This window comes from Oreochromis niloticus, linkage group LG6, assembly GCF_001858045.2.
Source record: "Oreochromis niloticus isolate F11D_XX linkage group LG6, O_niloticus_UMD_NMBU, whole genome shotgun sequence".
NCBI classification, from domain to species: Eukaryota; Metazoa; Chordata; class Actinopteri; order Cichliformes; family Cichlidae; genus Oreochromis; species Oreochromis niloticus.
Window position 1 is genome coordinate 40,351,870 of NC_031971.2, and position 13,065 is coordinate 40,364,934.

The following is a 13,065-nucleotide window of genomic DNA, read 5'->3' on the forward strand; positions in this document are numbered from 1 at the left end:
AAGCAGGTTATTACCATTAAACTCCAAATGGAAATAAAGAAGCGGACCTGATTGTAAAATTAACGCAGTGTGGACACATTTTACAGCCACTTTCAATCTCTCATGGATAAACCAGTAGATCACTTTAATTAGACAATGTGTTAATTGACTGCAGGTCCTGGGGTGTGATGTGTCAACATTAGTCTCCATCAATGACAACCTCCTCCAGGCACGACACCATTCACTCTGACTGAGAGTGAGACATGATACTGAGACTGATTGAGGGTGTGTGTGTGCTCATGTCTTATTTTTTTACATGGGCTTTCTTTTTTAGGTATGCTGTGTGGGTTTGGACGTCTGCAGTTTTGTGCATCTGTGACCTAATGAATGTATATCAGTGTGTGGGAGAAACAGACCATGCTGAAGCAGGACAGAGAGGATAAGAGACGGTGAGGCAGAGAGGGAGAGAGAAACACAGCGTGCGGTCTATCGCTTCACTGTGGTCTGACATTATTATGTGTTCATCGCCTGGCTGCTCTCCCTGGCCTGCCCATGTTTGGGAAATGGCAAGGGACATCAACATTACAAGGTATCGCACTTGGCTCGGAAAAAAACTGGATAAGGTCAAGATGCGGCGTGCCTCTGGGACTGGAAAGTCTCACACTCACAGCTCAAGGAGAAGGACAGTGGGACGAAGCTACTCCCCGCTTTTAGACGATACCCCAAATGCCCTGCATGTTCCAGATGTTAAAAAGCCATGCGGTATAATAGAAATGAGACAAAATCAATCGTGACACTGGCATGTATCAGTTTAATTAACACACGTGTACTTTCACACACCCCCTTCTCTCTGACTCACGCGAATAATGTCGGCACCCTTGTACTGCCGACCGGGATCAGTGGCCAAGCGTATGATTATACTCAACTCTCTGAAGTCGTAGAGAGTTGGCTCCCATCAACGCTTCAGCCACCGTGGCAATCACACAGGAAACATAATGAGGCCATTAGGTTTGGCGAACGCAGCCTTTAAAGCCTCTTGTTCAACCGGCTGGGTTTCTACTCCGCACATGCTCATAGCTTCAAAGCCTTTTAGCAGCTTGATGTGATCCAAGATCGGCGGCATGCTGCAGTAGCAGGTGCAATGCATCCTGATTGGATGGCTTCCTGAATGGCTTCCTTAATGTGGCAGCGTTTCCACGCTGAGGAGAGTTTTAACATTATGTGACACCTTTAAGTGCATCTGGTGACCTTTAGCAGAAGTTAGAAAATGCTAAAACTGTGCTGACCTAGTTAACTTCTGGCAAGGGGAGTTTTGTGCATGCAGTCACGTGGGTAAGATGTTGCTGATAGGAATGTGTGTATTCATTTTATCCGTAACTGTTTTTCTGGATATATTTAAAATGGTCAGCTGTGCTCGCATCCCATGCAAATTTTTTAGCCTTTTATTCTACAGAGCTAAAATCACATTCAGAAATGAAAAGGAGAAATGACCCAACATACATTAAGTGACTCATTCTACACATTGAACCCAGTGAGAGTATTATGCAACATGACATGCTTTTAAAACCACACTGCGTGAAATCAGTAGGTCAAGAGCGAGCAGCAGCCTGACCCCGACTGTTTGGGAACTGCAGCCAAGACTCTAGCTCCGGAGGCCAGTGTCAAGACCCATTCTCCATTCATGTTTTGTGGCACATGGCTTCTTGCCATGACATCATACTTCCACTGCAAAAAAACCCCCAAGAAAACAGGAGATGAGAAACAAATTTGTAGACACTAATTAGACTGGGATTAGGGGAAGGAGGGAGGGTAGAGGGAGGGACGAGGGAGCTGGGGCTCGCTGGAAGGGTTTCATTATTTATGATATTCTAGTTTTTCACCCTCTTGTTCCTCCAGAGCAGACAGCCACCAGGGTAGCAAGAGAGGCAAGAAAAGAAACAACTTTATAATGTATTAGCATCAGTAATTTAGGCTGAGGGGGAAGATGGGCTGATGGAAAGTGAGAGGGAACGCGGTCTGTCTCTACATCCTAAATCACCTCCCCTCGCAGTGGAGACGGCGCTCGTGAATGCTCCGTCCTTGTTGGTCAGTCTCTAGAACCTTCTTTCACAAACTGTGCTGCAAAGAATGATCAGACTGTGCAAAAGCAGTCTCCTCAAAACATTTCTGCAAGATTCTTTCAAAACAGAGATAATTTTTCTGAATCCTGTGCAGGAAGAATCTGATACCCTGCAGAGGAAATGAAATAGCATTTAATGTCTTATAGATACCCAGAATGCACGTGTGTGTATGTGGGTGCATGTGCGCGTGTGCGTGTTTGCTGCATGACATTTTTTTCTGCACGTGTTCCCTCGGTTCTCAAGAGGGATTTGAGAATTTCAAACACACGCAGTCAGCTTTATTGATGACTTGCCAGATACGGACGACCTGCCTCGGCATGAGTTCTCACGACTTTAAAGACCACTCAAGTCGAGCAATACCCACAGTGGGTTATGTTAATTTTCCATACTACTCTTCAACAACCCCTTTAAAACCCACAGAGGACAACAAAGACAGCACCGTGTGTCAGAGAACATGAAACAGTCATCAAGGAGCAAAGATGCAGCAGCCGGAAAGCTGACGTCCCGATGCCGGTACTTATGGTCACAGCTTCCTTAAAGGAATGTATTCATTTAGATTATGCTGATGGGTGAGGATCTCAAGGTTCCCTTAGAAGAGATGAATGTTTCAAGATCACACTAGAAGAGGCACTGCTAAAGCTTTCCATTTTGTATTCAAGCTGTCAGTCACAATGCCATTATGCCCATGACTGCTGAGGCTGGGAGGCTGGCTGGCTCAAAAATACTTCAGGAAAGAACTTGTCACGTCACCGGAGGAATGCATCATTGGAATTATGTTCATGAATATTAGAAATGACAGTTATTCTCAACATGGCTACCGCTACACTGCCAGTTAATATCTAAGGTTAAGGCTGGGATGTAACCTGCTTAAGCTTGAGACAGAAACATTAAGACACACACGACGACAGACTGAAAGAGAGAAAAAGGGGGGAGATCAGCGACAGATACACAGAGACAGTGAGAGCGCATTAGCCTTGTGTACACGCCTCAGAGGACACGCCACCAACCCCCGGGGAATCCACGGCAGTGTCAAGTCCCCCCACAGGTAGTCACAGTGCAAGACACGGCCGACCAGTCTGTCTGAAATAAGGCTGAGAGAAAGTCTCTGAACCAAAAATGTTGTGAATTTATGGTCCATGTTGCAGCTAGTCAGCCAAATAGCACACCAGTCATCCAGCTGTGGTGCATTTTCATTTAAGCATTTAATCCAGAGGAATTCAAAATGGCTGTGGTGAGAAGCTGGCTAAAGGTCACTGGATGGGGCACAGGCTCTGCTCAGTTGTTGGTCAGAAAAGGTTCCAGTGATCAACATACATGTTGTGTTCTGAGCCGCCAGGTTCATGGTTGTTGGATGGAAGAGTTATCTCCCTGAGAATCTCCTGAGAGCACGCGGAAGCATGTGATGTGACATAACCACTGCTAACGTCCAAGTAGGGCCTCCTGTGGCACCCATCTTTGATTAACCACAGGCCGCTTTTTGATTAACTACTTAAATCTTCAGCTTGTTTTTAATTTTATCCAGACAAACTGTCCCTCAGTCCAGCCAGTAACCACTACAACTGAGGAAAATGAATAACCTTGGGCTCTATAGATAGGAGACACTTGGGAGAACTTTCAAATCCAATAAATCGTCTTGTCCCCATCAAAAAACCAGAGAAAGATATGAAAACTCTGCCAAAGCAGACAGTTTTTCTCCTGCCTAATCAAAACTGTTATACAGAGAGTAAATATGAGCCTTATAACAATAAGTCAGTAAACACTGATCTTATGGAGCCTGTTCTAAAAATTCTCTGCTGCAACTCAACCAAATTTGAGCAGCAGAAAAAAAGGACAACAAAATTCTGCAACTGTTTTATTGACAGTGGCCCGACCACAACTGCTAAACCTGGAGGCAGGTTGCATTGAACCACATGATGCAGATGGTCCTGGTGCAGATGACTTTGACGAATCACTGGATCCAGGTTTCTGCACACTTTTTCTATTTAAATATTATAATTTATTTAAATATTTCAACAAAGGAAATATTGAGTAGACTGAATGTGAAGTATGCTTTAAACTGCTTGGATGCATCTTCATTAAAAATAATAAATTCAGTTAGCAAGAATCTCACAATCAAAATGTTTCATGTAAAAAACTGTGTGCTGCATATTTGTACTGAAACTTGTGCATGAACCTGTTAATTTTGGTGTTTATTCTCATACACATGTCTGAACTGTATCATGTGGCCGATACTAAAAATATAAAAGAAGCGTATGTATAAAATAGTTCTAATTTTAGCAGTTCTTACATTATTACTCTTTATCAGTTATTTAGATTGACATTACTAACCTCCATTATTAATGGTTAAACTCATGGTATGATCCAATATATAACTTATAGAGGTAATTTATATAACTTGGATGAATGGATGGATTAATAACCACATCATCCGACTCAGATTAATACATCAAATAATGACATCAAAAAAACCAGTGACTGCATCTTACACATACATGGTGTTTGCTTGAGCTACCCCCTCGTGTCTTTATAGTTTGCAAAGAAACTATAAAGACGTGCAGTGATTTACTGAAATGTGCAAATTTACATGGGAACACAGTACGTAAGGTAAAAACAGACTTTGTGCAATGCTAATGAGGTTAAAGGTCAATAATTGACATGACCACCTATATTCTTGCATACAGCCTGAACTCTCTCAGGCAGCTTTCTGTAATTTTGTTCTGTAGTCTTTAGTAATAGTTCTTCAGACTTCTGCAAAGGCATTCAAAGCTTATCTCTGGCTGTTTCTGTCTTTTGTTCTCTTTTAAGATGACACAGTGCCTCAGTAATATTGATATCCAGCCTATGGGGAGGCCAATCCATGACTGGTTCCACTGTGTCTTTTTACTATCACGCTGAAAAATAAAGCCAATCAGATGCTTTCCAGATGATATTATATGGTGGATCAAAATACTTTATTTTCATAATTCCATCATACCATGCCTCTGCTGTGATTTAGAGATGGCTGTAGCCTCACTGTATCGCGCTCCTGACTTCCTCTTTACATGCTAATAATTTGAACCAAGAATTTCAAATTGGGATTTATCACTCCACAAGAAACTGATTTTCAGCACAGCGCTTGTGTTATTGGCATAACCTTTTTTCCCTGTTTCCCTTCCTTAAAAATGGCTTCTTGACAGCCACACTTCCACTGAGATTGTTTCTGATCACGCTTCAATGAACATCTCGGGTCCAGGAAATGACTTTCAGATGTGGATCATCTACTGTCGACTTTTTTTTTTTTTTTTTAGGTCAGCCAGTCCTTTTTTTGTCCTCCAGCTGATCACAATACCCACATCAGCTCATACTGTACAAATCATCCAGCTATATTGTATAGGCCTTCAGTTGCTGTACATCTGCTAGCCACTTTGCAACCCACCTCCGATGCAGCTCCTTGTTGCTGCTTTCTCCACCTCTACCCTTCATGGAAGGGCAAGCAGGTCCCAAGACAGCATTTCAAGCAAATATAAATTTGTGAAAATCAAAATCTCAGTCTTTCTTGACTATAATTGTCCTGATTAAGACATAAAAAAAATACTATAGCAGTTAGCTGTTAAAATATAATTAATAAATCTTACCAAATATCAGACAGAGAAGGGCTCTTCTGGACCCCGGGTCTGAATTTAGATTAGAATCATCAGTTGTTTACATGAAATCAGTCTCTGACCATCAACTATTTGGCTGTTGTTATCTGGATGGTGATTTTGGCTAAGGCTAAAAACAGTGCTGATTGATACTGTGCAGGACATCGCCTCTCACGTGACCTCAACACTAACCTTAGCACATGTCTTCTAAAGCCTTAAAAGGTTTATGATAAATAGATGTGACAAGCAAAATGTGCCTGAAGTGGTGGCCTAGTTTCTATATTATAACAGATTCTAGATAACAATCAATGTAAAAGAGACACGTGCATTAATTTTAAAAGATAAAAGGAATTGTAAAAGTCGACAAAATATTGTAGTCAATGGGGGGAAAAAAGTACTGAAAGACAAAGTCTGGAAGCAGTGGTCTGCAGACCAATTTTTCCACCATCATTTCCTCAAAGTTATGAAGAAGTACAGTCCACAGAGGCCATGAGCCAACGAGCCCAACATCAGAGCTATTTTGGCAGCACAAGGAGGACGACACAATATTAGGTAAGAGTCAATATTGCGGCTACCTGTGTCCTGACCATGAGGCCAACGGGAGCTCAGGAGAATTTGAGTGTGTAAAGCAACCAAAGGTGGTTACACTTCTGGTGAGGACTGTCTCTGTAGTTCAAAGAGATGAAAAATAAATGAGGCCACAGACAGTCAAGATTGAAGTGGCTGAATAAGCCTGGTCATCCATCCAAGCGGTTAGTCCTAGCTGCCCAACTTACTCTTTTTCTAACTGAACCACTGTTGCAGATAGGTTAAAAGACTTGAAGCTTAATCGCTCATTCCCTCCCCTCCATTCATCAGCAGATCAAGCACCAAAAGCAAATCAAGATTAAGGAACAGATCTCCTCTCTTTTGAACAATGCTCTTGAGGCCAGACATGATTTCCTCCTTTTTTTCGCCATGAAAGCGAAAGAGACTTTGAAACAGTGGCCCAAGTCTTTGAGATAATTATTGAAGATTTAAAGCTGGGGGCAGCCACACACAATAACCTCCTTACCCTCTCCAACCAGCGCACACACATGCACTTACACACACACACACACACACACGTTCCCCTCATAGCACCTCGGTCTTCACTGCGGGTTAAAAAACAAGTTCATGCACCATGTTATAATCAGCTCAGACAAGACTGAATATGTGGGATTTTTTCTGTTCTTTTTTTTTTTTTTTTTTTTTTTTTTTACAAATGGAGTAAAGACAGCGGAGCAGCCACAACAACAAATTAAGCTTGTGAAACCACAAAGAAGAGCCCAACGGCTCCCTGTGAGCTTACACGGTTGTGTAAATGACTTACATTCATTTTGGCTCATTATTCTCTTCCTATGAGGGCCCACTTGTGTAAGAAGGGCAGGATTTTCATATATTTCATATGCATAAACAGGCTCGGACGAGGTCAGTGTCATTTTAGAATTAAGTAAATGGTTCTCTGGGAACTATATCGCTGCTGTACAGCTTCACACAGCAGGGCAGCAGCCTGCCCCTGGCTTTGACCTGGACAAACTCCTTACATTAGAACACTGTATGTTGTCCTACAGCCAACAACCTGTTATGATTCCAATAAGGTCTTAAATTGACCATCTAGTCTTCGTTGTATGTTTAGATGTTATAACAATAAATCACGATAACCAATAACAACAAGTCATTAGACATTATTGTTTCAAAGAGGCGCACATCTCATACGTGATAATGCAGTGTGTGTGCGTGTGTGTGTGTTGGGGGGGGGCTAACCTAACCTCATCTCCCAACACCGGCTTTGGAATTGTGTGGTGATCCAACAGGGATGGTTTTCTTCATTTCTAATTTACAGGATTGATATTTATAAATAGTCGTAAAGCTAATTCATTCATTCTTCGGTGACTCAGGTGAAGCACACACAGTCCTCCAGAGGAGAAACACAGCCTAAAGAATTTGGGGACTTACCGGGGATTGCATTATTTTTACGACTCCCTCTTTCCTTTCCTCCACATTTAATTCGAATGAAAACCTTCGCGTCACAGGGATGAATCATGCACTCGCATATCTCCGATATGCTGCAAATAAGTCATAAATATTTTCCCCGCTGCGTCAATAAATGACGATAAAATCCGTATTAAAGTCATCATTGACGAGTGTAAAGCTACGCAGTGTTTGTTCACCAAACAGCAGAAGACAAGAAAGAACTGACACGGGGGGTCGTGTGTAATTCACGGTAGAGTCAAAGGTCGAGGCGGAATACGCGACTCACGGTGCTGCACAACAAGCCCGTGCGCGTCACGGGTGCGCGTCTGTAGCTCGCAGTGCACCTGTTAACAGCGAACCCAAACTCCGCGGTACAAAGTCTGAGCTCTGCGCGTCACGGAGCTGCTGGAAATATCACACCCCGCCGGCACAGCTGGCGTGAAATTAGAGTGTGACCAGGAACCAGTACGAAAACAAAATAGGGCAGATATTAAAGCGGGGCTGTACTTACGCTGCTGTTCTGTCCGGACCAGTAGACCACCGCGTGGTTATGCGCAGAGTCTCCAGTCAGAGCGAAAGTGCTGCTGGTGAGCTTGGGCTCGTCCTGGCGGGTATTTCCTCTCCCTTCGTCCCTGTTCCATCTGAATTCGGACCTGCCTTGTTTGTGCGCGTCTAACATAGAACCCCGCTCATCCGGAGAGCCCGCATCCACGCCGGCCCCTCCGGTCCACCCGTTCTCGCCGAACTCGGCAAACTCATGACCGCTTCTCCTTGCTCTCCGGAGCGCAGAGTCTTCAGCCATCTCTCCCTTATCATTGTTGCGGCGACTTTCTTCACTGGACCCGGGTGCACCTTCCTGCGTACTAACTCCATCCAAACTGGCATCTTGGGGGAACTGGGGGGCACCCTCGGCAGAAATCCCAGCCTCACGGTCGCCGTCCATTTCAGTATCCTGGTCGGTAACTCCGAGTTCCTTAAACTCCACTCGGATGTTTTTTAGGGTGGCAAGCTCCTCTGTCGGGCCGGCGCGTATCCCCAGCTTTAATTTCTCCTGGTGAAGTTGAACTGGCGTCGGGCAAGATGCGCAAGTTATCTCCGCCTTGGCATTTTGTAGGGTATGAGCGGCTATCATCACCCAGATACCCAGAGATAAGTGCAAGCCTGGGCAGAAGCCAGCCCAAGTCTCCATCGCTGACAGAGATTTGGGGAGGGGGGGCGGTGTAGGACGGTTGGAGACCTTATCCGACACCTTAACTCCTTTGTCTCAGGTCGATGTGGAATAACTGACGCCTGGCTGTCCGTCTGCTCGTTTGGGGGAGAGAAAAGTGCTCTTCAGCGAAACTGTTCACGTCCAAGGATCTTTGGTCGGGAAAGCCACCACACAGGAGAGAGGAGGAGCTGTATCGCAGCCAGCTGCCGAGTGTGCGCCCGGAAGAGACAGCGAGAGAGAGAGAGAGAGAGAGAAGCAGAGGGAGAGAGAGAGTTGGGCGCTGTCCGTGGTGCTGAGTCTCCTCCAGCTCTTTGAAGTTGTTTAGATCTGAGAAATACAGAATGGTCATTGTATGCCACCTACCATATAATATCAGACGTTTTAAATATCATATAGTTGCCATGGAGTTAGTAAAATTGGCCTTTTTTTACTGTTAGTGGTCATGTACTCACCTAATAAGCGGATTCCTAGGGGTGCGGATTTCTTTCAGATCAGCACACCGTGCCTACAAATGTGGTTCCGCTCAGTTACAGTTTCATGAATTGATGTTGAAAAAAGCCTCTAAACGCCCCCCCCCACACACACACACACACACACTTGGCTCTGTATGACGTCACTCAGAAGACATCTCTTCTGAGATCAACTCATATAGACAACTTTTTAAGTGGGAACACATACAACCAGCTGCTGTTCAAATATTCTGTTTTCAAGTTACAGCCTATTACAAGAAAGCAGGGTTTAAGTCGAGATGGCTTTAAAGAGCAGGAAAAACAGCTTGTTTCAGACAGAGCAATAAGTAAGGAGCTGCACCTTTGTCCACTTTAAGATAAATCTGAATTACTCTCAGCTTTAACACATGCAGAGCTAATGTGGGAGAGTCCTAAAACCAAAATGCAGACCAGAAAATGAAGTCATTTTTAAACTTTGCTGTCATTTTGTTACTGTTGTCCTCATTATTCTGACTATTACTACTTTTTTAAAGAGGTGAAATTAGACTTTGTCATGATTTCACACAGACACAGCTAACCAGTCAGCAGCACTCACTGGCTTCTTATTTCCCATGCTTGTGTTGTATGTCCCTACTCAGCATGCCAATCTGTCTCTCTGTCTCAACAACATGAAAAATGAAAAAAAGAATGAAAAAGAGGCAGGTCAGTCTGATGGCACTGTGTGTGTGTGTGTGTGTGTGTGTGTGTGTGTGTGTGTGTGTGTGTGTGTGTGTGTGTGTGTTAGAGTGGGGGGAGAACACTCACTGATGGATTGGGATGAATTGGCAGGGAGTTGCACCACTCCTTGGGGGGAAATAAGGCAGTGCCTAGAGGCATGTGAGAATGAGAGAAGGAGGGAGGGGAGCGCTGGGATACTGTGCTACCGCCTTCTGCGCATCAAGGACTCAGAGCGCGGATGAAACTGTGATAAAAAATAGTGCTGGAAAACTGTGTGGGGGAGTTTTTGTGATGGAGCGGGTTTTGTTGAGGGTGTGTGCCTAAGTGCAGCACGGTTATTCATTAACAATCCAGCATGTTGTGTCCTTGTCTATCAACTTGACTGCCCACAAATTGCCCATCAGGGAAAACTCAGGGGACTCTGCCTGAATTTCAACAAATTCCCAATCATATCAGTGTGAGAAAGACAGCAGCAGAGGAAGGAGACGCATCGCATTGTGTAAAAAAAGTATGATCTGGAAGGAACCAGCGCAGGATTCATAATAAGGAGTAATGCGAATCTTTTGCATTGCCTCAGAGCTCGTGTGTACATTTAATCTAAGGAGTATGAAGAAACTCAGCTGTCAGTGTAGATTAAAATAGCTATATTTTATACATTTACAGATGCAGATGATAGTTTGAATGAGAATTTGTTAAGATGTGAACCCTACAGAGAATAATCACCTGAATCTGAAGCGCCCCTCAGCTTGACAGAGGTTTTTGGAAAGTTTGAGCTCATTGTTAAGCAATCTTCCTTTTTGATTCAGTCTCAGCTCTCATAGCATGAGGCTATCCTCTCATAAAACACAATCCCCATATTTTGTGCAAGAAGAGCCATCAGCTTTTACGTCTGTGCCTCATGCCGCAGGAGCAAATGAGGACTCACGAATGCTGTATTTTAATACGGGAGACCCCTTACGTTCTGTCCCACATCCTCAGCTGTCCTCTATGGTTAACTGGGTCAGCACAGATCTCAATTTTTTAACCAAAAGCCTGATTCCACTGCCAGCTATGTTTGGACTGTGTGATTCAGTTGGACTGTATATCAAACAGTATGCAGGACTTCAGACATTTGTATAGTGTCTACTTTTATTATCTTCCTGAAATCACAGGAGTTTAGGTTTAAGCTCAGGGTTGGCTCATTTGTGTCCAACATGTTCTTGTCCCACGGCATCAGATCCCGTCACACACGAATAAAGTGTTCTTGATGTCGGTTCCTTGACCCGCCTACCATGGCGATATTAGCTGCTGACAGACAGCGACCCTATTTAAAAACCAAAAAAATGCAATTTTTGGAGGCTGGAAAGATGTTTGCAGAGTAAGAGGCCGATCACCTTCACCTTCACTCACTGCTTGGTTAATTTTGGGCATTAAAAACAACTCCAGTGAGACAATATGTAAGGTACTCGCATGTTATGGCTTTCTGTGTTATTCATACTTTTTTTATGAAAGCTGGCTCAGCACATGAATATGTACTGGATACTGTCCTGCCATGGAGACCATCTGCTCACTGAAAATGAAAATATCTTGCTTGTACATGAAGTTAAAAGATTTTTGTGTTTGTTTTGTTTAATTTTTGTTTTTAAGTTTTTTACATTGAGGAAAAAACGATTCTCTGTGTGGCGCTCCGTCATTCAGGGAGCGTTTTATGTCTTTAAAACCCCTCCTATGATTAAAGCTGATAAACAAGGTCCTGGCTTACTGTTGGAGCTGTTCTATCAGCTGTTTGAGAAATGCTCTGGAAAATTCTTTTCATATAATCTTTTCATTGCAATAGCACAAAAGCACACAATCACATCTACAATCATGGCTCAGCAGCAAACAGCATACACAAAGTCTGCAGATAGCTGGTAAAGACAGAGCATTCTCAGCTAATATGCAGGATTTTTTTCAGCAGGAGTTACTGGCTGTTCTCAATACACGTCTTTTTTTTATCATATGCATTGTTCAGTATTTTTCCAAAATACTTTGACAGTGTGGCATTTTTGAGCTATATGCTTTTTTGCCACCGAGCTGTCATGGTGCTTAGTATTATGCTACAGATGCTATAGATATTAGTATTCGCTTAGCTTATACTTTGTACTGATCCAAAAAGACAGATGGCCTTGATTTTTTTGTACAGATGAAGGCAAAAATGTGTGTTCAGCTAAATTTTGTTACCTCAGGACACCTGAGTTGGGCCTAGTTTCCCCCCTGAGTCTATATAAGCTCAGCTGATTTCTCACACCAATTATATATTTATCAAACATTTGGAAATGTTATATCAATCTTCTTCTTTTTTTAACTCTAGGAGAGAACCTGAATTTATGCATTTGGTAAAAGATAATGTAAAAGATCAGAAGGTAAAGTGTGTGAGGAGGACTGCCCTCCAGGCCACGTTCTCGACTCCTGCCTTACAAGGACTTTTGTTAAACCGGCCATCTCTGAAGAAAAGCTTCAAGCAGCTCCGATCAACTCTGTAACGGGGACCAGTTGCCAAGACTGAATTATTTCAGAGGGACATGTAATGAGATTTTAATGAAAGTGAATGAAACTTCTCATCTCTTCTGATGCTGCCATTCATCAATTACCATGGCTTACTAATGGAGTGGAAATTATTAATCCCTTTTAACAATAAATCAAATGGAATTTTTCAGATCAATCAAACATCCAAGTAAGATGTATTTTGTATCTTGAAGGAGCAAAAAGGAGCAGCGTACATTTCATGTCCTAGAGAAGTGTTTTTGTGATCACACCGACGGGGGATTGGAGACCACCCTTTATGAAAAGCAAGTGTCCTTGAGAATGACACTCAAGTCCTCTCTGAACCAGGGCTGCAGATCTGTAGCCGGTCCTTCTTTTTGTCCTCCCTGCAGCGAAGCCTCTAAAAATCTTCATCTTCATCATATAATTTAAAAAAGCATTGAATATCACTTTTTAAGCATCTTTATGAAGTG

At 43.2% G+C, this 13,065-nt stretch overlaps 2 protein-coding genes across 2 annotated transcripts in view; one reads left to right on the forward strand and one right to left on the reverse strand.

The window, feature by feature from the left end:
- The window catches only part of sorcs3a (sortilin related VPS10 domain containing receptor 3a), a 241,040-nt gene extending 231,828 nt beyond the window's left edge, over nucleotides 1–9,212 (reverse strand). Inside the window, exon 1 of the mRNA XM_005470161.4 lies at nucleotides 8,226–9,212. Coding sequence (XP_005470218.1) covers nucleotides 8,226–8,903 — 678 coding nt within the window. The 5' untranslated portion in view covers nucleotides 8,904–9,212. The remainder of the gene's footprint in view (nucleotides 1–8,225) is intronic.
- LOC100707400 (high mobility group protein B2) overlaps nucleotides 1–13,065 on the forward strand; it is a 642,043-nt gene that overhangs the window by 37,606 nt on the left and 591,372 nt on the right. The gene's annotated exons all lie outside the window — the stretch shown is intronic.